Source organism: Pholcus phalangioides, unplaced genomic scaffold (genome assembly GCF_987345545.1).
Source record: "Pholcus phalangioides strain wild (caught in Gottingen) unplaced genomic scaffold, Ppha-v1.0 ptg000011l_1, whole genome shotgun sequence".
Taxonomy (NCBI): domain Eukaryota; kingdom Metazoa; phylum Arthropoda; class Arachnida; order Araneae; family Pholcidae; genus Pholcus; species Pholcus phalangioides.
This window is the reverse complement of record NW_028301604.1, coordinates 9,631,088-9,653,044: the sequence shown is the minus strand read 5'-3', so window position 1 is coordinate 9,653,044 and position 21,957 is coordinate 9,631,088. Positions and strand designations below refer to the sequence as shown.

The window sequence follows — 21,957 nt, the reverse complement described above, 5'->3', positions numbered from 1 at the left end:
TATCTCATTTCTGGAAGGGTCTGCTCTCAAAAGACGACAAATATGTTCTGGCATTTGAATGAAACTTTCTATCGAGGTAAAGGGTAGTTGATTTTGAGCTGCTATTGAATTGGTTTTCAATAGAGATATCAAGAGTGTAAATTGAAATTTTCGTCAAAATTTTGAGAGATAAATTATTTAAACGTGTTTCTTAAGGTGGAAAATTTTTAAATGGGAATTCGCTGATCGATATCTACTGAGAGAGAGAATTCAGAATGAAAAACAAAACTTGGACTTATTATATTCTTATGAACTTAAAGTAAGCGTGTAAATAACTCGTAAAGTTTAATGAAAAATATAATGTATTTAACTGGGTTTTCTTCACAATTACAATGAATATCTTTCCAATACTGTATATTCTAGAATCTCACTATCACAATCATTTATCATTGTCCAATTAGATAAGTCCAAGTAATTTTATTTAATATTGAGTCGTGAGGCTAATGAGACAAGACGCTATAAATAACAATTTCATGCGTGTCATAATAGTTCTATTCGTATTGTTATTTCCATATTGTTCCTTTACCAGCGAATTTGTTATCAAAGCGTCAAGTGTTTGAACAAATATTTGAATTTCACATTCTTTTTTTTTCAAATGTTAAAATAGTAATGAGGTTTTAAATGCTTCAATTCCATTCACAGATAAAATTTCAAAATTTAACTGTTGATATCAGTCAAGAAAATCGGAAAAGATTCACCATGAAATTAATTTTAAGACGAACACATTTCGCATTGATGTCGCATATTTTAGGTATCGTGAACTTCTATCAAGTACACATGGTGTTGTGCCGTTAATGAAAGAAAAACAGCATGCACTCCAAACAGTGCATTTCAATCATAGCTATCTTGATCGCTACAACGCTAAGCGGAATACCGAAATCTACAGATACTCAAAAAAAGGGGTAAGTAATTATGTATGTATTTTAAGATGAATAATTCTTATATAAATCATATATATGACAGGGATCGCTAAACTTTATGCGTTCGCAACATTCTTGAAAATCAGAGATTACAATTATAAATATTTTGAAAGCACCCTGCCCCAATCTCCATGGCTTGTTGAGCATCATATTATTATTCTTGCAATACAGAATAATTTCTACCACTGAAACTATTGATGTAAATATCCAATTCGATAGCTTAAATTGACAATAGTCAATGTCAATTGAGCCTGGATCGTGAACGGTTAAATAAATGCTATAGATATTCGCCTGTATAAGTAAATCGATTATAATTACTCTAACTGAATTTTCTAACTGAATTTTCTAATTTGATAAGTTTTGAATTTTTTTTTTTTTTTTTTTTTGCGGAAAATTGAATCCCATGACCTCCTATAAACTATTACCAAGTTTGATAACATTTTGTCCAGTAGTTTCCCTTTTATGGTCATTTCAAAGTGTGACTTTAATTATAAAGACCCTGTATATTACATATTAGTTAATTATGTATTTTGCATAATACTACTGTGTATTGTTATTTTATATACTACGTTTCACATCTTCTATATAATTTATTTTTCATAACCGGAAACCTTTTCGTTGTGTGTCTGAGACAAACTTATTCTTCCTAATATCAATGTGTAGAATCACCACTGTGTCGGGAAAAAAATTAAATATCGTATAGATTGTTATGTATAAGAAAATAAATGAGTATCACATAAAAATGTCGAAATTTCCCCAAATCTTGAAATTTGTTTTCTAAGATCTCTCAGGCAGGCTCACTTCAAAAAAAGTATCTCAAAACTGAGTCATAAATCAATTGTAATATTTCTCTTTTTTAACTTTCCCGCTCTAAGATTGAAAAAAAAGCTTGTAATTTATTTCTTCATGACAAAAATAGACCAAGAGCAAAATCGGGCTCTTTGAGAAAACGTTTTTCGATGAGCATGCATGAGTCACGCAATGTATGCCATCCAAGTATTTGTACATATTGATCTCACAAAAGTGACTGCCATCGGCATTCTCATTAATCAACATCAATTTCCAACGCAAATCGAGTATTCGTACCTAGACTTATTTTTATTTATTTTATCGAGTTATTTTTTATCGAAACGTATAAAGAAAAAAAACCCCACTGTCATAAAAATCATTTAATACTCTGTACTTGCGTCCAGAGCCGCCCTTAGGAATGTGCGGCAGGCGTACCGGGCCCCACGCTTTGTGAGGCCCCGCATTCACGGTAAATTATATTAGAGGTTTTCATCGATTCTGAAATTGTTTTCTCCTAAATTTTGAATTTTCATTAATTGTGAAATCGTTAAAAATAACTCTGGAATTGATGAAAACTCAGAATTAACGAAATTATATATTCAATTATTTCTTTCATTAATTCTGAGTTTTCATCGATTCTGGAATTTTTCTTCCGTTAATTCTGAATTTTATTAATTCTAGGTTTTTTTTTCTTTCATTAATCCGAAATTTCATTGATTCTGAACTCATTTCTTTCATAAATTCTGGAATTATTTTCCTTTAATTTCGAATGTTCCTCAATTATGGAATCATTAATTTCATTAATTCCTGGTTTCCATCGATTCTGGAATTTTTCTTCCGTTAATTCTGAATTTTATTAATACTAGGTTTTTTTTCCTTTCATTAATCCGAAATTTCATTGATTCTGAACTCATTTCTTTCATAAATTCTGGAATTATTTTCCTTTAATTTCGAATGTTCATCAATTATGGAATCATTAATTTCATTAATTCCTGGTTTTCATCGATTCTGGAATTATTCTTGTAATTAATTCTGAATTTTCTTTGGTGCTGGAATTATTTCTTTCAATTATTTCTAATTCATCACTTCTAAAATTTCCATCTGTTTCGAGAATTGTTTCTCCCATCAGTTAAAAATTATCTCCAGTGCTGAATTTTCATTAATTTTTGTGTTATATTTGATTTTGTGTTTAAATTTTTTTTCTATATTGATATTTCTCTCAGCAATCCTGTATATTCCGAAATAGATGCTCATTCCTCTTCCCTACAAAATATATATAATCGGGGAAGGGGGGCTTCTCTCTCTCTCTTAAACATATTTGGTTCCCCCGAAATCGGTGAGACTCACCTGGTAGGGCGGCCCTGCTTACATCGCTTAATTGCATGTGTCTTCGTAAATCTTTTAAATTTCGCTTAATTTCAAACAAAAATTTTGTTTATAGAAATGTACATTTACTTGCAGGCAAAATGTTTCAAGAAAACCGTTGAAAATGAGTGATATAATACCACCAGACTACGACAATTTGCAGACACCGAGAATCGGAGGTTTGTAACATTAACCAAAGTATTAAATTTTTCTGAACATCAAGTGATGGTCTGTTCCAGTTATTACTCTTTGACATTGCAAGATGTTTCTCATTATTTAAATGGAAATAATTACCTTAGATTTCAAGAGTAAAATTAATAATCATAGGAAAAAATACCAACCTGTACATTAATGGTGATTAACAAGCTCTTTTATTTCAGATGGTCCAGCACGAGTTTCATTGTCTATCGTTATAATGAATGTACGAAACGTCGATGTCTCAGAAATGGTATGAAAGTCATTCTATTAAGCAACAAGTAATATTGTATAATACATGACACACTGTATTTATTATTATGACGACATGAGCATAAAAGGAATTTTCCTCCCTTGATTGAAGAATTATTTTTTTTTCTCATCAACGAGGGACAATATTTAAAAATTCGAGTGAATGTTTCACTGTTATCTGCTGATCGATTAAATAGATGAATCTTTTAAGATGTGTACTCTATCTATATTCTATCTATTTACTCGAAGCTGAAAATACTCATACTTCAAATGAAATCGAAAAAGCCATAACAAGAGTGTACTTTAGAATATCAAAGCATTATATATTGATATTTCTTCTATTGTATTACCATTATTATGATATTTTTTCTTTATATAATTGATTTATCTTGGTAAACAGTTTGGCCAAAACAAACAGACATATCACCGAAGCTGTAGGTTACGAAATAATTCAATAAGTGCGATTATTGTTGCTCAGTACCGCTCTCCAATCCCAATAAACATAAATAATTTGTTTGGTTTTTTTGTAATATAGCTGATTGAAATTGATAAATCACTCGAGGCCATGATATGGCAAGGCAGTAATATTTTTATTATGATTTTTTTAACAAAAATAAAACAAAGGAAGATTTCGCGAAGAACATAATAAAATTGTAGGAGATTCAAACTCTGATTGGAATAGCTAAAAATGAATTTGATGTCACCCATAACGCAATAAATTACGAATAAACCGTCTCCGTTTATTTTAGTGTCCAGTTCATGTATTACAATTGTGAGGATTGTTTCTTATAAATTTACGAGTTCAAATTTTCTATTTATCGACTTTGAAACTATAAAAACCACACTTGTTCGAGACATTTGTAGGCATCACAAAGCCACGATTCTATATTTCAAATACCAAAACCGTTGACAAGAACAGGAGTTGATTGTGTTTCAAAGAAAAAAAAATAACTTCTCTCTCGTAGCACTGAACAGCATGAACGTCTGGAAATAAAAAAAAATATGTGATCAAACGTTCTGGAAGAATAATATGTATGTCACTAGAATGAGGCAAAGACGCGCGATGACCAATTTGGAGCTGTAAAAAGGAAAGGAACGATGAAAAATGTAACGGGCTTTTGTGCTTCATAAACTGGTTGAATCATCCGTTTCCTGAGTTCGTCGGAGATCTGTCTTGGCTCACTACTAGAGGTTAACGAGAAGCAAAGAAAAAGCAATAGAGACAGAAATGTCTGCAATGGAGGAAAAAACTCAATAAAAGTCACCCGTTTTCTTTTGGAGTCTTTTTCAGCGGAAACGATCTCTGGGTTTTTGAATGTATGACCTTTTAACTCGACAAAACATATGTAGATAACAGTTCAAGGTCGAATCTGGTGATACCATTTTTTTAAAGCTTTCGAATCATCACTAGATGTTATTAATTATCGTAATTGTTGTACTAAAGTCGGCCATTTCATCTAAACAAATTAGAAATCCGATTTACAGTTCATTACTGGAATGTTCCTACACAGAATCGATAAAAGTCGGATATTCCACGTGTTATCGGTATCTTCATACATATACAAGGCGTTTATTAACGGAAGAAATCTGGTGATTTTCAGTGATTTACTGCACAAGATCTTGTCTTGCGTTATTTATGGTATTTGCGCAGAGACTGGGACAGGCAGACGCTGTATTTATTGCGGTACAAGGTCATATCAAGATTACTCTCTTTGTGAACGACGTGTCACATGAGGTCTACTGAAAATGAGCGTTCCGTATTGAATCGAACTCTTTTACCACGATGGCTCACCATACCCTCAATCTTGATGCTTTAAATTACCTAACGTTTCCAAAAAAAATTTATTGGAAAAATCCCTCGCTATACCCTTGTAGAATGATATGTCTTTTTATGAAGTACACTTTCTTCCTATTTTCAGCAGATGCAAAGAGAAATAGGAAAATGCGTTACGTTGAGAAATCAGTTTTACAAAATATCTGGTACAAAATATCTTGTTATTGCACAATAAAGATCTTTTAAGAATACGAGATATCTCGTTGATGCCGGTGAGAGGGTTAAAACAATTTCGGATATGAATGAATATCTCCGCAGAGTTTTATCTAATATTGTAGAAACTTGCTTGTTTCAGACAATTTTTGATATATCTAGCCAAATTTGCTCACAAATTATTTTTACTATTTCTTTGGTCATAGAACTCTCTCACATTCATTTTCTTAGATATATGGCACATTATCTTCAAATATGCACCAATAAAAATTTTGATTGCTCCCGTACACAGGAGGTTTTACTGTAGTTTCAAATACTTAAAGAAAGAAAAATATGATAATTTTTGTTATATAAATGTTTGTGCATCGTAATCTGTTTTTTTTTTTCTCAGTCCATTCGGTTCGATCTGATGCTGACAAAGCGTTGGGTGGACAGCAGGCTGGTCTACCCTATTGCTATAGTGGATAATAAAGTTGTCTTGGATCTCGAATGGAGAAAATATATATGGATGCCAGATATTTTTTTTGAAAATTCAATCGAAGGCCATGTACAAGATACCATCATTCCAAACATGTATCTCTGGTTGTTTCAAAATAAGACAATTCAGTTCACTGCCAGGTTAGTGATTAATAATTACTAGGGCTCGGATTTTTATGCTCTAAAGATGAAACGTCGTTACTGATGGGTTAAAAAAAACCTGAATTTACCGATCAGCAACGACGTTTCATCTTTAGGGGGGCATAAAAATCCGAGCCTTAATAATTACTTTAACATGGCAATATAATAATCTGTTTTACAGCCGAATTTAAATTTTTCATCGAATCGTCATTTAATATCATATATATTTCGGTTAATTTTATAGGCGTATATGCGTATGAATTAAAAATCGTAAGGATATAGATAAATAGACTGACCATAACGTATTCAAAATTTATTTGCCTGATAAATTGCATTTCAGCACGAAAATAAAAATTTATTTATTTATGTTATTTTGGTGAATATCATTGGATAACTTTTTCTTTTCATTGGATGTTTTCATTTGTACGATCCATTATCCAAAAAAATTTTGTTAATCGGTTACAATTTTGCTTTTTAAAAAACTACAAAAATTTGGAAAGGCCAGTTAAAACGCAAACAAATCAGAATAGGAAATATGTATCGTAAACAGACCATGAATTTTTTCTATTTTTAAACCAGTCTCGAGTTAACATAAATCTCTGAAAACCATATGTATATATATATTATTGTGCGTTCAGTGGACGGAAAGACCTCTAAAGCTCGTCGTAAATAATTTTCAACGTCATACCCACGATTTTTGAATATGCAAGACATTCGAAAGCGATAAATATTACACTGAACCAGCTTCTGGAACGGCCAGACTTCTCTAACCAAACATCGGATAGGTTATTTTTGTGAAGATCCATCTCAGATTCTGCTGTTAAAAAGAATTATGACTCTTTTAACCCCAAAGAATGGTATTTCCATGCGAAGTACTACCTAAACAAATGCTTAAAATATCAGTGCATTTACAATGAATTTTCTTCTGAAAAAATAGCTGAAAATTTTCTCATAATATAATTCCTGTGAAAATCCCTTATTAACCGTCGTGTAATTTCAAGACACTTTTGAGTAGTGTTTATGGTTAAAATTTTTATTTTAATAATAAAAAAAAAAGAAATGAGAATGAAAAACAATGTGGCGGCATTTTTAATTTCCATTTCAGAATTTCAATTGAATTTAGCTGCCACATGGACCTCAAGAGGTTTCCCCACGACACGCAAGATTGCGACATGGTTATCATGAGTCGTAAGTTTTAGCTGATAATTATATTATTTTGAATAGAACTTAAGTCTGTTGTCCACAGATTTTAAAGAGACAATAAAAAAGATTACCGGTGTGTGATAGGTATGATATATGTTGTACTGATATAATTTACTATTGTTATCTTCACTATTCGGTATGATTGTCTCAGGTTTTCATTATAGTTGTCTGTGTTTGACGCATCAGAAACATCAAACAATGGCTATCTGAGTGGTGATGCGAATTCCTCACACCCACTCTTTTATGTTACTTGCTGATAAAAATTACAACTTATCGCCGATATCAATGAACAGAATACAAACTTTACGTGATTGGCTACACTTCATTGATTAACTTCCATTACAAGGCAATTTTGTGGGGGGGGGGGGGGGAATATATATATATATATATAAAATCAGATGCAATAAAAAAATTCGTACTAAGTCATATCATTATACTTAGGATGACCATATTTAATCGAGAAAAATACGGGACATTGCGATGAGACGTCAGTTATATGGTCTATTCTTGCCAAAAATGCTGTCGGTAGTGGGGAGAAGTTGGCAAATATTGCTTAGCTTTGGCGGGAAATACGGTGCTATAGCCAACACCTTCTAGAGCAAGCTTCCTCTGCTTTAGAAGGTATTGCTATAGCCCAGTGTTTCGCAACCGCCGGGCCCTGACATCAGTCAAACCGGGCTGTGAATAATTCCCACTGTCTCATTTTTCCCCATTTATTCCTATTAGTCGTGTGTATGACTGGGCCTTCCCCTCACATAAAGAAATCAACCGGGCCGCAGGCTTCCAAAGGTTGAGAACCATTGTTATAGCCTATCTATAGTGATTTAAAATGTATTTCATTAAAATTGAAAAACATGTAAAATTGTTTAGATAAATATTTGTAATTATATAGTCATACTCATTATAACAAAATTTATAAATTATACAAATAACCTTCATCCCTGATTCTCTAGTGAAGAATTATGAATTAAAATATACGCTTTTTTGACAATTCGGGAAGGGCGAAAATGTGGGAATGTCAATAATTAAGTCGGAGCGTCAAATATGTAATAGATCATATTTTTAGTGTGTTAGTTATAGCAGAACAACGGACTAGTATTTCCATAACGTACTTTTCTCTAATTCTAAGAATTCCTTGGGAAAACCCTAAAACGGAAGCAAAAATGACGAAAAATATGTCGTTATGTCCCGAGGTGGGCTCCTTTTCATCGACGTTATAAGCAAGGCTCATTAATATTATTTTCTATGGCAGCGGTTCTCAACCTTTTTTGACTAGCGGAGCCCTTTCAAGTGAAAAAATTCTATGGCGGAGCCCCGTAGGTTAATTTTTTAATTATTCATCAAAGTCTCTGATTTATTTTTACTATTTAAAAATATTTACAATCATTTTTTTAAATTTTTCTTCGAGCGGCCGCGGAGCCCCTGGAGAGTGCACAAGGAGCCCCAAGCGCTCCGCGGAGCACCGGTTGAGAACCGCTGTTCTATGGGAATCAGTCGCGACTGCCAGTTATTGACGATTTTGCCGAGGTGTCTTCACAACGAGGTCGTTATAACCGAGTTTGGCTATAATTAGCAGAAAAACCACTGCAAAGATTTTGAATGTGTTTGATTTCTTTCTCAAATCACGTGGAAATCTCTTAAGGGGTCTCCTACCTTTTAACATGGTAAAAAAATTTATGTAGAAATGTTAAAAATATTATTTATCCATTGATTTATTTCAAATTTTTACCACATATATTTGGTTGTGTGTACCCCCAGTGTGCAAAATTTTACATATCTCTAATATGTGATATTTTACAAATTTTCAACAAAAAAAATTAAAAACAGCTTGCGCGCATGATAACATAATATGACAATGAAATTGAATAAAAATCGATTAAAAATAAAGGAAACTGTTCAGTTCATAAAATGACGAAAAAGATTTGAGATCTATTTATTGGGTTATAAAGTTTTTCTTTAATTTTCAAAGAAATTAAAAATTTAATTTTGAATATGATTGAGTCGATAAAATCTCAATCTTTTTCATCATTTTATGAACTGAACAGTTTCTCTATTTTGAATCATTTTTTATTGAATTATATTGTGATTTCATGCAATTTTATCATGCGCGCAAGCCGCATGCATATTTAATGCATATTTTTAAAAATTTCTAAAAAAATTATGTATTAGAGATATGTAAAATTTTGTACTGGCGTAGAATAGCACACACGCAATCAAATATGTGATAGATATTTGAAATAAATCAATGAATAAATAATATTTTTAATATTATTTCTACATAAAAATCTTTTTACCATATTAAACGGTAGGAGACCCCTTTAAACAAAAATTTCCACCTTCACAGCCAAACAAAAATCTTTTGTTTTGTTCATTTTTTTATGGATCACCGCTGCAATGAAAGAAAATAAAAAACTGAAAGAGAATAGTTTTTCTCCACAGACTCATAGTTGAAGTGGACCAAACGTCGGATGTCGGTATTTTCTTTTCCTTTCAGTCCTGGAAAGATCACTATAGGAATCCCACGACGAACAGAAAAGAAAAACAACAAGAAACATGGTCTGCTTAGTGTTAAAGGCGAGTAATAAGATCTATTATCAGAAAAGGACAAGTGTCAAAGAAGAATCCGAGGGGGCGATACAACACAGGGCTTCCTTGCTGCAAACTATTTGGTCCGTAGAAAATGTGGGAAAACTCTAAAAACTTCCTGTCTCGTATTTCATTTGATTTTATCTTGCAAGGACAACAATTTTCCCGAAACTACCGTCTAACTTTTCATAAAGGCACATTTTGTTTCCTCTTGCGATGGAATTTCTCATACTCGGATGCAGTTGATCCCAAGAATGTCTTTCTTATCTCATACCAACACGAATTTTATTGACGGGGAGATTTTCGTATTTTTTCCGAAGGAATTTCAACTTTTCTGATGCAACGTTGTATTTATGTTTGAAACCTGTCTATCTATATCCATCAATCAGATTATCTTAGGGCTCTATGGTTCAACGAAAACTGATGATTTCAGTTTCAAATTGAGTTTTAGAAGACAGAACCAAAATTTATAGTCTCCAGTCAACTAAATAGCCTAAAAAAAGCCAGATTTAGTTGGGAAAAAAACCAAGTTGGCAATTCTGTTCGACAAGACAAAAGAAACATTTTATGGCAAGCTCTCTAAAATTAAATAGATTTGTGAAAATCCCAAAAAACGGTCAACAGCGCCGCATAATTAGCTTCATATTTTTCGAGTATTTTAAAAATTTATTTCTCAAATGAGTTTTAATAAATTCACGCAATCAAAAAGATTAATTTAAATATTTCATAAATTTATCATGACTAAACATTTAATAAGGAAGTCTTATTATTTCACAGTTCATAATTGAATTAATGAAGAACTTTTAGCAATCATCTAACTTAATAGTAGAAATACATAGCTGGTTAATTTTGACTGATTTGATGTATTTACTTCCATAGTTGCTCACACTGCCGACGAGATGGAATTACTGTGGGATGACATACGTAACATTACAAAAGGTGAAAAGATTGTATTGCCTCAATTTGAAATAGTGAACGTCGACAGTGGTTTATGCAATGAAGGTAGGATATGGTTATGGGTATTATTTAATGTTATATTATTTATTTATACATAAATTTATTATTAATTTAATTAATTAATTAATTAATTAATTATTAATATTTATATTATTTATTTATTTACTTGGGGTAAGTATATTATCCATGGGATATGGGTTCAGTTATGTTTTCTATAATAAATATTGTTCAAGGGTCTGCAATAGTAGCATCACTTAAAAACATCATTGTTTTTAGTCATACAACTAGTTCAAAATAATGGTATTTATCATCCTGCAGTACTGACACAAAAAATTATAGCAATCAATAGGATTGCAACAAAAAAACATTTTTTTTTTGTTTTCCCGAAAAATGATTTTTTTTTAATTTTGCCAAATTCAAGTAAAATATAAAAAGTTATCAGAAAATTATATATAAAATAATTTCGCTCTAATGGCTGAACCTCTTAACAATTATCAGGGGAATATAAAAATTGAAAATTTTACACCCCATTCTCTCGAAAAATCGCCGATCAATATTCAAATTTTTGCCTCTCTAAACTGAAGGAAATTCATGAGGCACATCAGTGATTGAAATTCGGATTTTCTGCCACTTTTCTCGTATTTTCAGTGTTTTGAAATTTTTTTAGATTTATTTCAACACGTAAATAAGGGAGAAAAATCAAGGAATATGATAGGGAAGAATTTCAATCACCATATTCAGTGAATTTTCATTCAAATTGCTACAGGTTAAATTTTAATTGATATAAAATAGGAGTGCAAGTTTTGCTAATGAACATATTTTTTTACTGGAGTAGTATAAAAATTAATTTTTGTATTTCTCCTAATAATCATTTTGATTACTTTTCATATTTTACTTTAGTTTTAATCTGAACCTTAAAGTTTATATTCCCTCGATGAAACGCACCATATAAAACTATATTCAAATAAACATACAACATACTTTTTTGAAGTATACATAAAGATACAATTCATATTTGTTTATTTTGCAACTAAGAATATGTAATTAATGTTTTAGCAGTGATTGAGATGAGAGCGAAGAAAACTCTCCCATCGTCATTAGTACATTCATAAAGTACCTAAATATCCTTCAAGTTAGAGAGGCAATGTAAATATTCAATTAATTTGTGTTTTCTCCCCACCGTCATTTTTACGTATAGGAAGATTAACTAGACAGGTACCTACAATTTAAAAGCAGATTCCGATGATTATTGTACTGAGACAATGGATGACACTAAGCTATCACCACGAATGAGAACAAATATAAGAAATTAGTCAATATAACTTTAGTAGATTTAATATTCAAGACACTGCAACGGGTAAACAGAAAATTAATATCCGGTAGAAAAGCAATTTTTTTAATGTGTAAGAAATTCGGTTATAGATCATCCATAGATTTGAACGTTCCCTATATTTTTAGAGTTCACTATTTTTTAAAATATAAAAATTACCTCAGTTGTAACACGTCACACTTTTATAATCACAATCCAGAACCAGGGTAAACAAGATCTTGATGACAGTTCGCATCTCGACATTCATTTTACAAGATATTTTCAAATCAAAGTACAGTTGGCGTGAAACGAACTTGTGCACTGTCCTTTACTTCTTTGGTTCTTCGCCTTCACCACCAAATTTAGCGACGGGGCCGAAGATGGGCCATCTCTTGTAGACACCGGATTTAAAATACTTCTGCAACTCGGGAATGTTCTCAAAATGCTTCATATAAGTTTTGATTGTTGGTAGATCTTTGTACAACGATGAATCTAGAAGCTCAAAGAAATCGAAAGTGTCGTAAGCCATGAAGTCAACGTAGCTTATCTTATTTCCAGTGAGGAATTTCTTCTTACCCAGGAAATTCGACAAGTTTTTCAGCATGGTTGGCACCGTCTTCATCATCTCAGCTTTTCCAGATTCAAAATTTTCACCATATGCAGTGCGGATGAGGGCCATTCGTAGATCCACGATTTGTTGCTCAACCATCTCCTCAATAGCTCTTTCCTTCTCCGTAGTACCAACAAAACCATGTTTTCTGGCCAGATGTCTCAAAATCGCTGTACTCTGACTTATACGAAGGTCTCCATCGATGTAGTACGGCAAATTGGGAAAGTCCAATCCAAGGCTGAACTTGTCGTTGGTCCAGGATTCGTAGGACAAGTAGCGTTTGTCCTCGAATTCAATCCCTTTGTAATGGAGGAGATATCGGATAGGTTCCGCGATCCCCCTGATATCCCAATAACCGAGAGTTGGAGTCATAGCTATGAGGATTATGTTACAACGTGATCCGTAACAGATTGATCGGACGGAACTTTATATATATGGCTGCAGAAAGATCAAGTTATGGCTTTATCACTCCGTAAATTGTTGCTTAGATAAGCTCCGCCTTATTTGCGTCAATAAAACAAGTAGTAATCATTTTATATTTCCTGTTACTTAGGTAACTTCCTTTCTTTATCCTCCGAATCTAGAAGTTGGTTGCAACTCTTTTCCTAAAGCCAAAGACAAAATAAAAAGAATTTTTATTTCACTCTTACTTGTTTCAGAAAAAAAACCCATAAATTTTGCATATACGGTAATACAAATGTCCGTGCGTATTGAGTAATCACAAGAACAGTAAAAAAAAGCTCGTTTTACCACAAAAAATGACTAAACGAATTTTCAAGTAATACGTTTCTATTTTGCCTTTAAATCGATTGTTTTCCTGCACGAAAAATTTCTCAATTTCTCTTTTTGTTTAATCTCAAGGTTTTTTTGAAAAGAAAATATGTCGTTAAAAAAAATGAGGCGCCGATAAGAACATTCGTCTCATAATTTTAAAACTTTTTTTTTTCTAATACAACTTGATATTTTTATCTAGTGTTTCATTGAACAACTTTGAAAGAAGCTTGAACCATTAATCCTCTAGTTAATTGCCTAAAGAACCTTCTTAGTAAAAGTGTTTGGAATATGGTGACAAGTTCTGACGTATTTCCCGGAAACTCTCGTATTTTGTCTAACATTTTTGGATCCTTCCGGCTTCCGTATTTTTCATAATCAATAATTTTAATTCTTGAATGTAATATAACTGATCACATAATGTATTATAACTGCCCACATACAATGCGGTACTGATATCGAAGCAAAGTCTGCTCAAGAGGGCTTCAAAAGATATATATATTTTAGGTTACTTAAATTCGGCTAAAAATATTTCATCTGGTCTAACAAAGGCAGACATATTTGTGAAAATCACAGACGTATCATATGATAGGCTTAATATCTTAGGTCTGTGCAAGGACGCCCTTGCCAGACGCGGGGCCCGGTGAGAAAATAATAGTGGGACCAGAGACGTCTTAATAATTCGGTGTCCTTAGCCCCGATTTTATGTATTCTGTGGGAAAGAGGGAATTGTTGACATCCAAAAATTCATACATTATAACAAAGTACACAGGAATGCTGAAAAATTTTCGTTCAAAAATGTATAGACACAATTAAATTTGAATTAATCAAACAAAATTAATGAAAGCGTACAGAACGAAATTTTGAATTAATGAAAGAAATATTTTCAGAACCAATTAAAATTGGAACATAGTGAAAGAAATTTTCTGCGAACTAATAATTCAGAATCGATGGATCGAAAATAAGAAAAATAATCGATAGAGATAATTCCAGCACCTATGAAAATTAAGAATAAATGAAAGGAACAATTTCAGAATTAATGAAAAGGCATTTATAGCATGATAAAGACATCCCTGACTATACCGTAATTTCCTGCCTATAATCCGCGGCCTACACGTTTAATAAAACATATCGGATTTCCTTTGGTACGGATTATAGACAGCTACGCCTTGGTTGCCACACTTTTTCTGATATATTAAAATTAAAATAAAAGTTTTTAAAAATAATTCACAAAAGTCAATTTGTTTCATAGATGGCAGTGAAAAAAATCGTCGTTTGTGAGCATCAATCCCTCAAGATTTCATTATTGATGATAACGTTAAACCGCTGCGGATTATAGAATGACATTTTTTTCCCCTCAAAGTAGCGAAACTCGCATGTGTTTATTATACGTAGAAAATTACGATAGCGCTCTTTTCGATGCAAAAAAATGTCACTTTATATTGTGCGCAGATAATGCAAACGTGAGAATTATGGAAATTACTATAACTCTGTAATAAAGGACAGAAGACATTGAAGTCCTATAAATTAAATTGCTATTTGCATGTTTTAAATGCAAACAAAACTATTTATACTAATGTATGATTCATATCCCAAAAAATTCGTTAAAATTTGTCATGACTCAATCAAACTCCCATATTTTATGTTGGAAAGTTGATTAATTTAAAAACAATCTTCCTCATTTCCACAAAAGTTAGACAACATAGTTGGAAAAGACAAGTTTATGATTTTTCTTTTGTTAGGGTGTGCAAATTTAATAATTCAAGTTATAAAATTTCAATGCAAATTTTGTTCGTTAGAGAAGAAGTAAGATAAATCACCTAACATTAAGAAATTAACAATAAAGAAATATGTAGAGAATATCCATACGGTCGCTCTTAGACATAGGCTACGCGAACTATATGATCACATTACATTCACATAGAAAAGTAAAATGTTGTTAGTCTTTGACCATTTCTCCAAGATTGCATTTCTCTAATAACAAAACAGCCAAAAAATACTTTCTGAAAAATATCAAAAATATTAGAAACATTTTTAGGTTAATACATGCCAACGCTAAGATTGCATGAATTTTAGGGATTAAGAATTTTATATCGATTATATTTTTAACGATTAAGAATTTTATATCGGTAGGAGAGTCAAGTTAAATTTTTGAAAATTGTGTTAAAGATGTTGTGTAGTAATGTAGATTTATATATATAGAATATGCTAAATTTACGTAGACCCTTCTAAAAAAAAGACACAAAGTCTACATAAAAATGAGATGATGAAATAAATGTATAAGTTAATTTAGAATTTAAATGAAAATGAACGTGTCGTTTAGGCTTACCCCGAACCTTTTCACAGCTTATTAACTAGTAAAAAAGGAAATTGTTTCGACCTTCAGGATGATGATGTTTGTACATTAATATGAAAAAAAAAAAGTAAATGAATACACGCGACGTCTATATATGAAGCTATAATGGATCGTATTTTTATTCGTACAGAGATGGCAGCACCGCTTACACAGCAAGGCCAAGGCTAAACTTACACCTTGCTCATAACCTTGGTGTCATTCCATGCAGAAACAAGAACTTGAACGAAATTGTATGTTCGGCCTTGGCAGAGAAGAACACCAATATATTGTAGTTCTGGACGACATTTTTATCGTTATGTGAAAACGTAGCACTCCTTACGTCTATGGCTTCATAATTCAGAAACGGAATGAAAATCTTTTACATATACAGGGTGATTCTGAACTCATGGTGCGAACTTTAAGAGAAGATGGAGCATACTTCGAATATTTTTTATGAAGCAATGTATGAGCGCAAGTGATGTGTTTAAATAAAATCGGCCTATTTAGGTGCTATTGAGTTAGTATGATGTTAGAGGAAAACACGAGAACTACACGAGAACTTTGTTTTTTTACAGCATTCTTTAAATAAATTCTTCATTTACAATCCCTTTTTCCATCGGTGGATGAGATGGCATTCTTGTAGCATTCCGATTAGCTTTTCGGCATGCGTTTTTTAAAAAATGTCCCGTTTTTCTCTTGTACTCACAACGAATCTTACGTAACTTTTAATTCTTAACTGAAATCAAGAATTAGAATTATTTCCTAATTTGATAATTATATTAAGAATGAGAAAATCATGATTAAAAAATATAATATAATATATATTCATTTCATATGTTTGTCATGTTTTATCTTTTTTTACGAATGCACATTTCAGTTCACTGCGATTTACTATTTCCCGCCATTTGGCAAATTTTCAGTGATTTCAGTCATAATTCGCAATTTTGCTTACTTTTGGCATAATATTTGGCAACAATTGATGATTTCCCGAATTTAAAGAATTTGGGATACCAAATTCCTGTATTTTCAACAGGAAATCAGGTCAACTTAACATTGTGGAGATCTTGATCACCCTTAAAAATTTATACCGCGAGTTCAAAACAAGGCTTCCATATTTTAAAAGATCAAAGTACGAAACACACACATTTCCCTCCTCAGGGACGCATTAGCTTGAAATACGAAGTTAATTCATCCTGTAGTACTCTGGCAGCACTTATACTGGGCGCATAGCAGTGCCGTTTTTACGCATGGGCTCACCCGGGCACGGCTCGGGGCATCAAGAGAAAAGGGAACTCACAAAAGTGAGATCTGGTTGAAATTTTCTAGAATTTGCCAGTAGGGCCTCGGAAAAACCACTTGTCTCGGGGGCCCATGATGCTCTTAAGACGGCCCTGGTGCATAGGTAACAGGGCGTATGGCATTTTACTGAAGTACCATTGATCCTAAAGGCACACTTCCAATTAAAAAAGTATCCAAATAGCTTGTAGTCATTCATGTTGCAAGGGGTGACACCAGCCCCGTGAAGTTATTCCAGCGTGCAATCATTCTAACAGTTGTAACGTACGAGATAATGGTGCACTTTACTAATACTGAGTCTGCGCCTTTTATTCACAGTGACGCAGATTTGCATTCTGACGGTTTCTTCTTCCTCAGATTACATTTGCATGCATGGTGTTCTTTTTGTCCCGATTAATTTCAACAGGAATGCCGTTTTAACGTTTGCGGAGCGGCCGTTTGGAAATGCGCTAGCGCGTTTGCGTTTCATGTTAGACCATGCATTCTTTGATGACGATTGTTTGTATTGGTGTGTACTATCACCTCTTAAAGTTTCTCCCATCTTTTCTGAATCACCCTGTATGATAAAGTAGTGAAGAGGAATATGGGTGAATATTTTCACATGAAAAAAGAAGACGCATAAAATATTTCTCTAATTTCCACACCGAAGTTGTAATTTAACGAATATAAAACGATTAATGTGGTCAATACATACTGTAAACATTTTTCTAATTCGAATGATGTTTTTTTTCACAGCTCTCCGGTTTTCCTGTCTGAGAGGAATAGTAAAAATGGACCGTCGTTCAGGATATTACATCACTAACGTTTATGTTCCAACTACGCTGATAGTATTCATGTCTATGCTAACTTTCTGGGTACCACCCGACGCTGTTCCCGCCCGAGTCACACTTGGTGTCACCAGTCTTCTCACCATTGTCACTAAACAATACCAAGCTAGTTTGCCGAACGTCTCGTACGTCGTAGCCCTCAACGTTTGGTTGTCGGGTTGCATTGCTTTTGTGTTCGCGAGTCTCCTCGAGTATGCCGTAGTGATCGCTTTGCATACCAGTTTGAAGAAGAAACATGCCCAAGATGCATCATTGAACGTTAACGATGTGCAAGTCATCCATAAGGTAATATTGTTATTTTTCAACTGAATTGAATTTTTATCTTCAATACAGTGGTCGGTTTTACACGAATGCTGTCAAATTTGGTTATAACGGCATCGAAGATTTCACGAAAGCCATTGTAACTAACAGGGCCGTAACTATGATTTGTGCCGCCCGGGGCAAACAAGATTTTGCCTCCCCCACAACTTTAAAATTCGACAATTTTATGATTGTTTTCTTTGTTTCCACCTCAAATTGCCGCCAGGGACAGTTGGCCCCTGCCCCCCTCTAGTTCGGGATATGGACATTCCTCCTCTGGAACGTTTCGCCCCGTTACATTCCGCTCCTGGAACGTATCGTCCCCGTTACATTTCGCGCCTGACATTTCACCTGCCCTGAACGTATGAGTGAGTAACCAAATAAGTAAATGAGTGACCAAGTGAGTGTGAAATTGACTGTAGTAGTGCATGAGTGACCAAGTAAGAGACGGCATGAGTGTCCAAGTGAGTGATTGACCGTATGAGTGAACAAGGGAGTGACTGATTGATTGACCGTATGAGTGAACAAAGGGAGTGACTGATTGATTGACCGTATGAGTGACCAAGGAAGTGACCGCATGGGTGACCGCATGGGTGACCGAGTGATTCACTGTATGAGTGACTAAGTAAATGGCCAAGTGAATGCTTGTATGAGTTCCAAAGTGAGTGACTGAGTGATTGTCCATATGAGTGACCAAGTGACTGACCATAGGATTGATCAAATGAGTGACAGTGATTCACTATGAGTGACCAAGGGAGTGACCGTATGAGTAACCAAATGAGTGACCGAGTGATTGACCGTATGAGCGACCAAGTGAGTGATCGTATGAATGACCGAACGAGTGACCGTATGAATGACCAAACGAGTGACCGTATGAGTAATCAAGTGAGTGCCCGTATGAGTGGCCAAGTGAGTGATTGAGTGATTGTCAGGGAGTAAATGTCCAATTCACTTCATCACTCAAGCGATCATTCATACGGTCTCTCATACGGTCTGGGCAGGCAAAATGTCCAGGGCGAAATCTCTTGTGGCCAAATGTACCGAGGCGAAATTTCCGGGGGCCAAATGTGCCGGGGACGACACGTGCTACGGGCGAAATGTCGGGAGCAAAGTTTCCGTGAACGCTTTAGTTCCGACCCTAATAACCAAGATTGATGTTTCTAAGATCTTTCAAAGGAATAAAAAGTATAATCAGATGCAATCTCAAATGAAATTGTTATTTCATCATCATTACGGTAACATTATCTTAGCGAGAAAAATACGGGAAATTGGGATAAATTTTTTGGCAATTGAAGCCAAATTGGAAATTCTGGAAATTGCCGATTCTAGATAACGATGTTACTAATTGTCAACGAAATTGCCAATTATTACGTATACATAGGGTGACCGTACGCAGTGCCATCTCAAGGCATGGGCTGACCCGGGAACGACCCGGTTGCCTCAAGAGAAGAGGGGCCTCACAAAAAGGAGATGGTTGAAATTTTCAAGAATTTGCCTCAGAAAAATGACTTGGCCCGGGTTCCCCCCACCCACCCCACGATACTCTAAAGACGGCCCTGACGTATTTGCCGGAACGGTCCCAGTTTTTTTTGGCTGTCCCGACTTTTTTGCAAGAATGTCCCGTTTTTTTACGTATTTCCAACGAAGCCAACTTAATTTTAATCGTTGATTTAAAGAATAAAAGTCATCTTCCCAACTTAGAAATTACTTTACGGTAATTACGACTGCAAAATGATAAGAATATTTATTTCACATATTTGTCATGTTCTGCATTCACTGCAATTTGAGAAGTGGCACTTCATTTTCCTCGATTGGCAACTTTTCTGTGATTTTAGCACGAGTTAGCGACTTTGTTTACTTTTGGCATCATTTTTGGCGATTATTGAATTTTCCCGAATTTTGACGTCCGATTTCAAGTATTTTTCTCTATCCTGGCGATTATTGTATTTTCCCGAATTCTGACGTCCGATTTCACGTATTTTTCTCTATCCTCCTCCCCTATGCATTTTTTTTTCCTAGTCGCAATTCTGGTACCGCTTACCTCTTCGCTCCACTATAACTGCAGCCTTGGGGTTGACCACGAAAATAAGACGTACTAAGCGAGAAACATTCTAAGCGGGAACATTATAAGCGGGATCGACTGTATATTGATAACACACAATTCATAAGCAAATGTATTTTTGGCAAAAAAAAATACCTTACAAACAAATAAATGATTCAGGATTTCATTTTCTCTTCTGTATCGAGATGTCTAATTACTAATTTTTGTGTACTCATCAATGGAAGCGAGAATTCATTAATATTCTAATATAACTCGGTGCGTGCAACACGTTCAATCATACAGCATATCTTCCACGTAATACATAAAATTAATTAGAAAATTGGGAGCTTTCTCCAGTAATTACCGAGAGCGCACGTTTCCCGTTCTCAATTCAATCCTTCCCGTTTCTATAGGTATTAAATGAAATGTTTCACAAATGTTTCAGTGAAAATATTCATTATAAGTTTTTAATTCAACATCATTGCTTACAGTCAATTTTCTAAATAAATGTTTTATTGTGATCATAAAAATGTTTTCTCAATTTTAGGTGCATACAAACGATGGGCAGCAGCCTTATAGAGGATGGACATCTAGTTTACCCATAAATGTCGGCTATTGTTATCGATTTGTATCATGTATTACACCAAATAATATTGACTATGGCTCTCGATTGATATTTCCGTGCCTTTTCATTAGCCAATGTTCATTATACTGGGCTATATATGCCAGGTGATGAAGGAAAACAGTGAACTTTTTTTATTAACCTGATCATAGTTTTGAAATTTACAGTGCTAGTTTGTATGCACAAAATCAATAAAGTCATTTACTTTTTGTAAATGTTTTGATATAGCCATATCCACACCCACTACTTGGTAAAACCGGTTTTGAGATGTGACTAGCAAATACAGCGCGGGCTATTTTAACGGTTGATTTTGCGTAGCCATTCCTTACAAAACCGGTTTTGCACAGCTCAGAATCGCGCAGCGCGGCCGGCGTGGACACGGTTTATGACTCGAACTGTAAAAGTAAGAAGTAGAGCTCGGAAGTTTAGGCACTTAAAACGGTCGAAATAGGCAGGCAAAAAGGCACTAAAAAAAGTCATTTATAATTTTTGGAAGGAAGAAAAATAACTAAAAACAAAGGTAGTAAAGGTCCAAAAAATCAATTTCATTTAATCCGTCTATTGTTTTAATTATAGTTTATAATAACTTCATATTATCCAAGTTAAATTGATTTCGAGTCCAAAATAAAATGTTAGCAGACTCGGTAGAGAAAGTAATCTGGGGCTTCCTCGAGTAGCGAATAATACTCGTTGACTTGTATTATTTGGAATAATCATTATCATTTCTATAGTTGAAACATGGATATCTTGTTTTATTTTTGTAAAAAAAAGTGACTTTTTTTATATTTTACCACATATGCAGGACTCCTTCAAACGCGGGGCCCCGTGTGGGCGCATCTATCACACACCCCGAGGGCGACTCTTATCAATTTAATCGAATACTAGTTATGTATGTTTAATAAATAGCCATGGTTGTGCATTTAATGCTAGGAGCT

General features: G+C 33.8%; 2 protein-coding genes across 2 annotated transcripts; one reads left to right on the top strand and one right to left on the bottom strand.

Moving 5' to 3' along the window:
- Positions 1 to 849: 849 nt before the first annotated feature.
- On the top strand, positions 850 to 21,133 carry LOC149080023 (glycine receptor subunit alpha-2-like). Its single transcript, XM_089238589.1, has 8 exons — positions 850 to 941; positions 3,210 to 3,292; positions 3,494 to 3,561; positions 5,939 to 6,165; positions 7,271 to 7,353; positions 10,834 to 10,956; positions 17,968 to 18,344; positions 20,948 to 21,133. The coding sequence occupies exons 1-8, from the start codon at positions 850 to 852 to the stop codon at positions 21,131 to 21,133; spliced, it is 1,239 nt and encodes a 412-aa protein (XP_089094715.1).
- Positions 12,287 to 16,061, bottom strand: LOC149080024 (glutathione S-transferase class-mu 26 kDa isozyme 51-like). The gene is made up of 2 exons (XM_089238959.1): positions 15,931 to 16,061; positions 12,287 to 13,435 (listed from the first exon to the last, which is right to left on the bottom strand). The coding sequence occupies exon 2, from the start codon at positions 13,200 to 13,202 to the stop codon at positions 12,549 to 12,551; it is 654 nt and encodes a 217-aa protein (XP_089095085.1). The 5' UTR covers positions 13,203 to 13,435; positions 15,931 to 16,061; the 3' UTR covers positions 12,287 to 12,548.
- Positions 21,134 to 21,957: the final 824 nt, after the last annotated feature.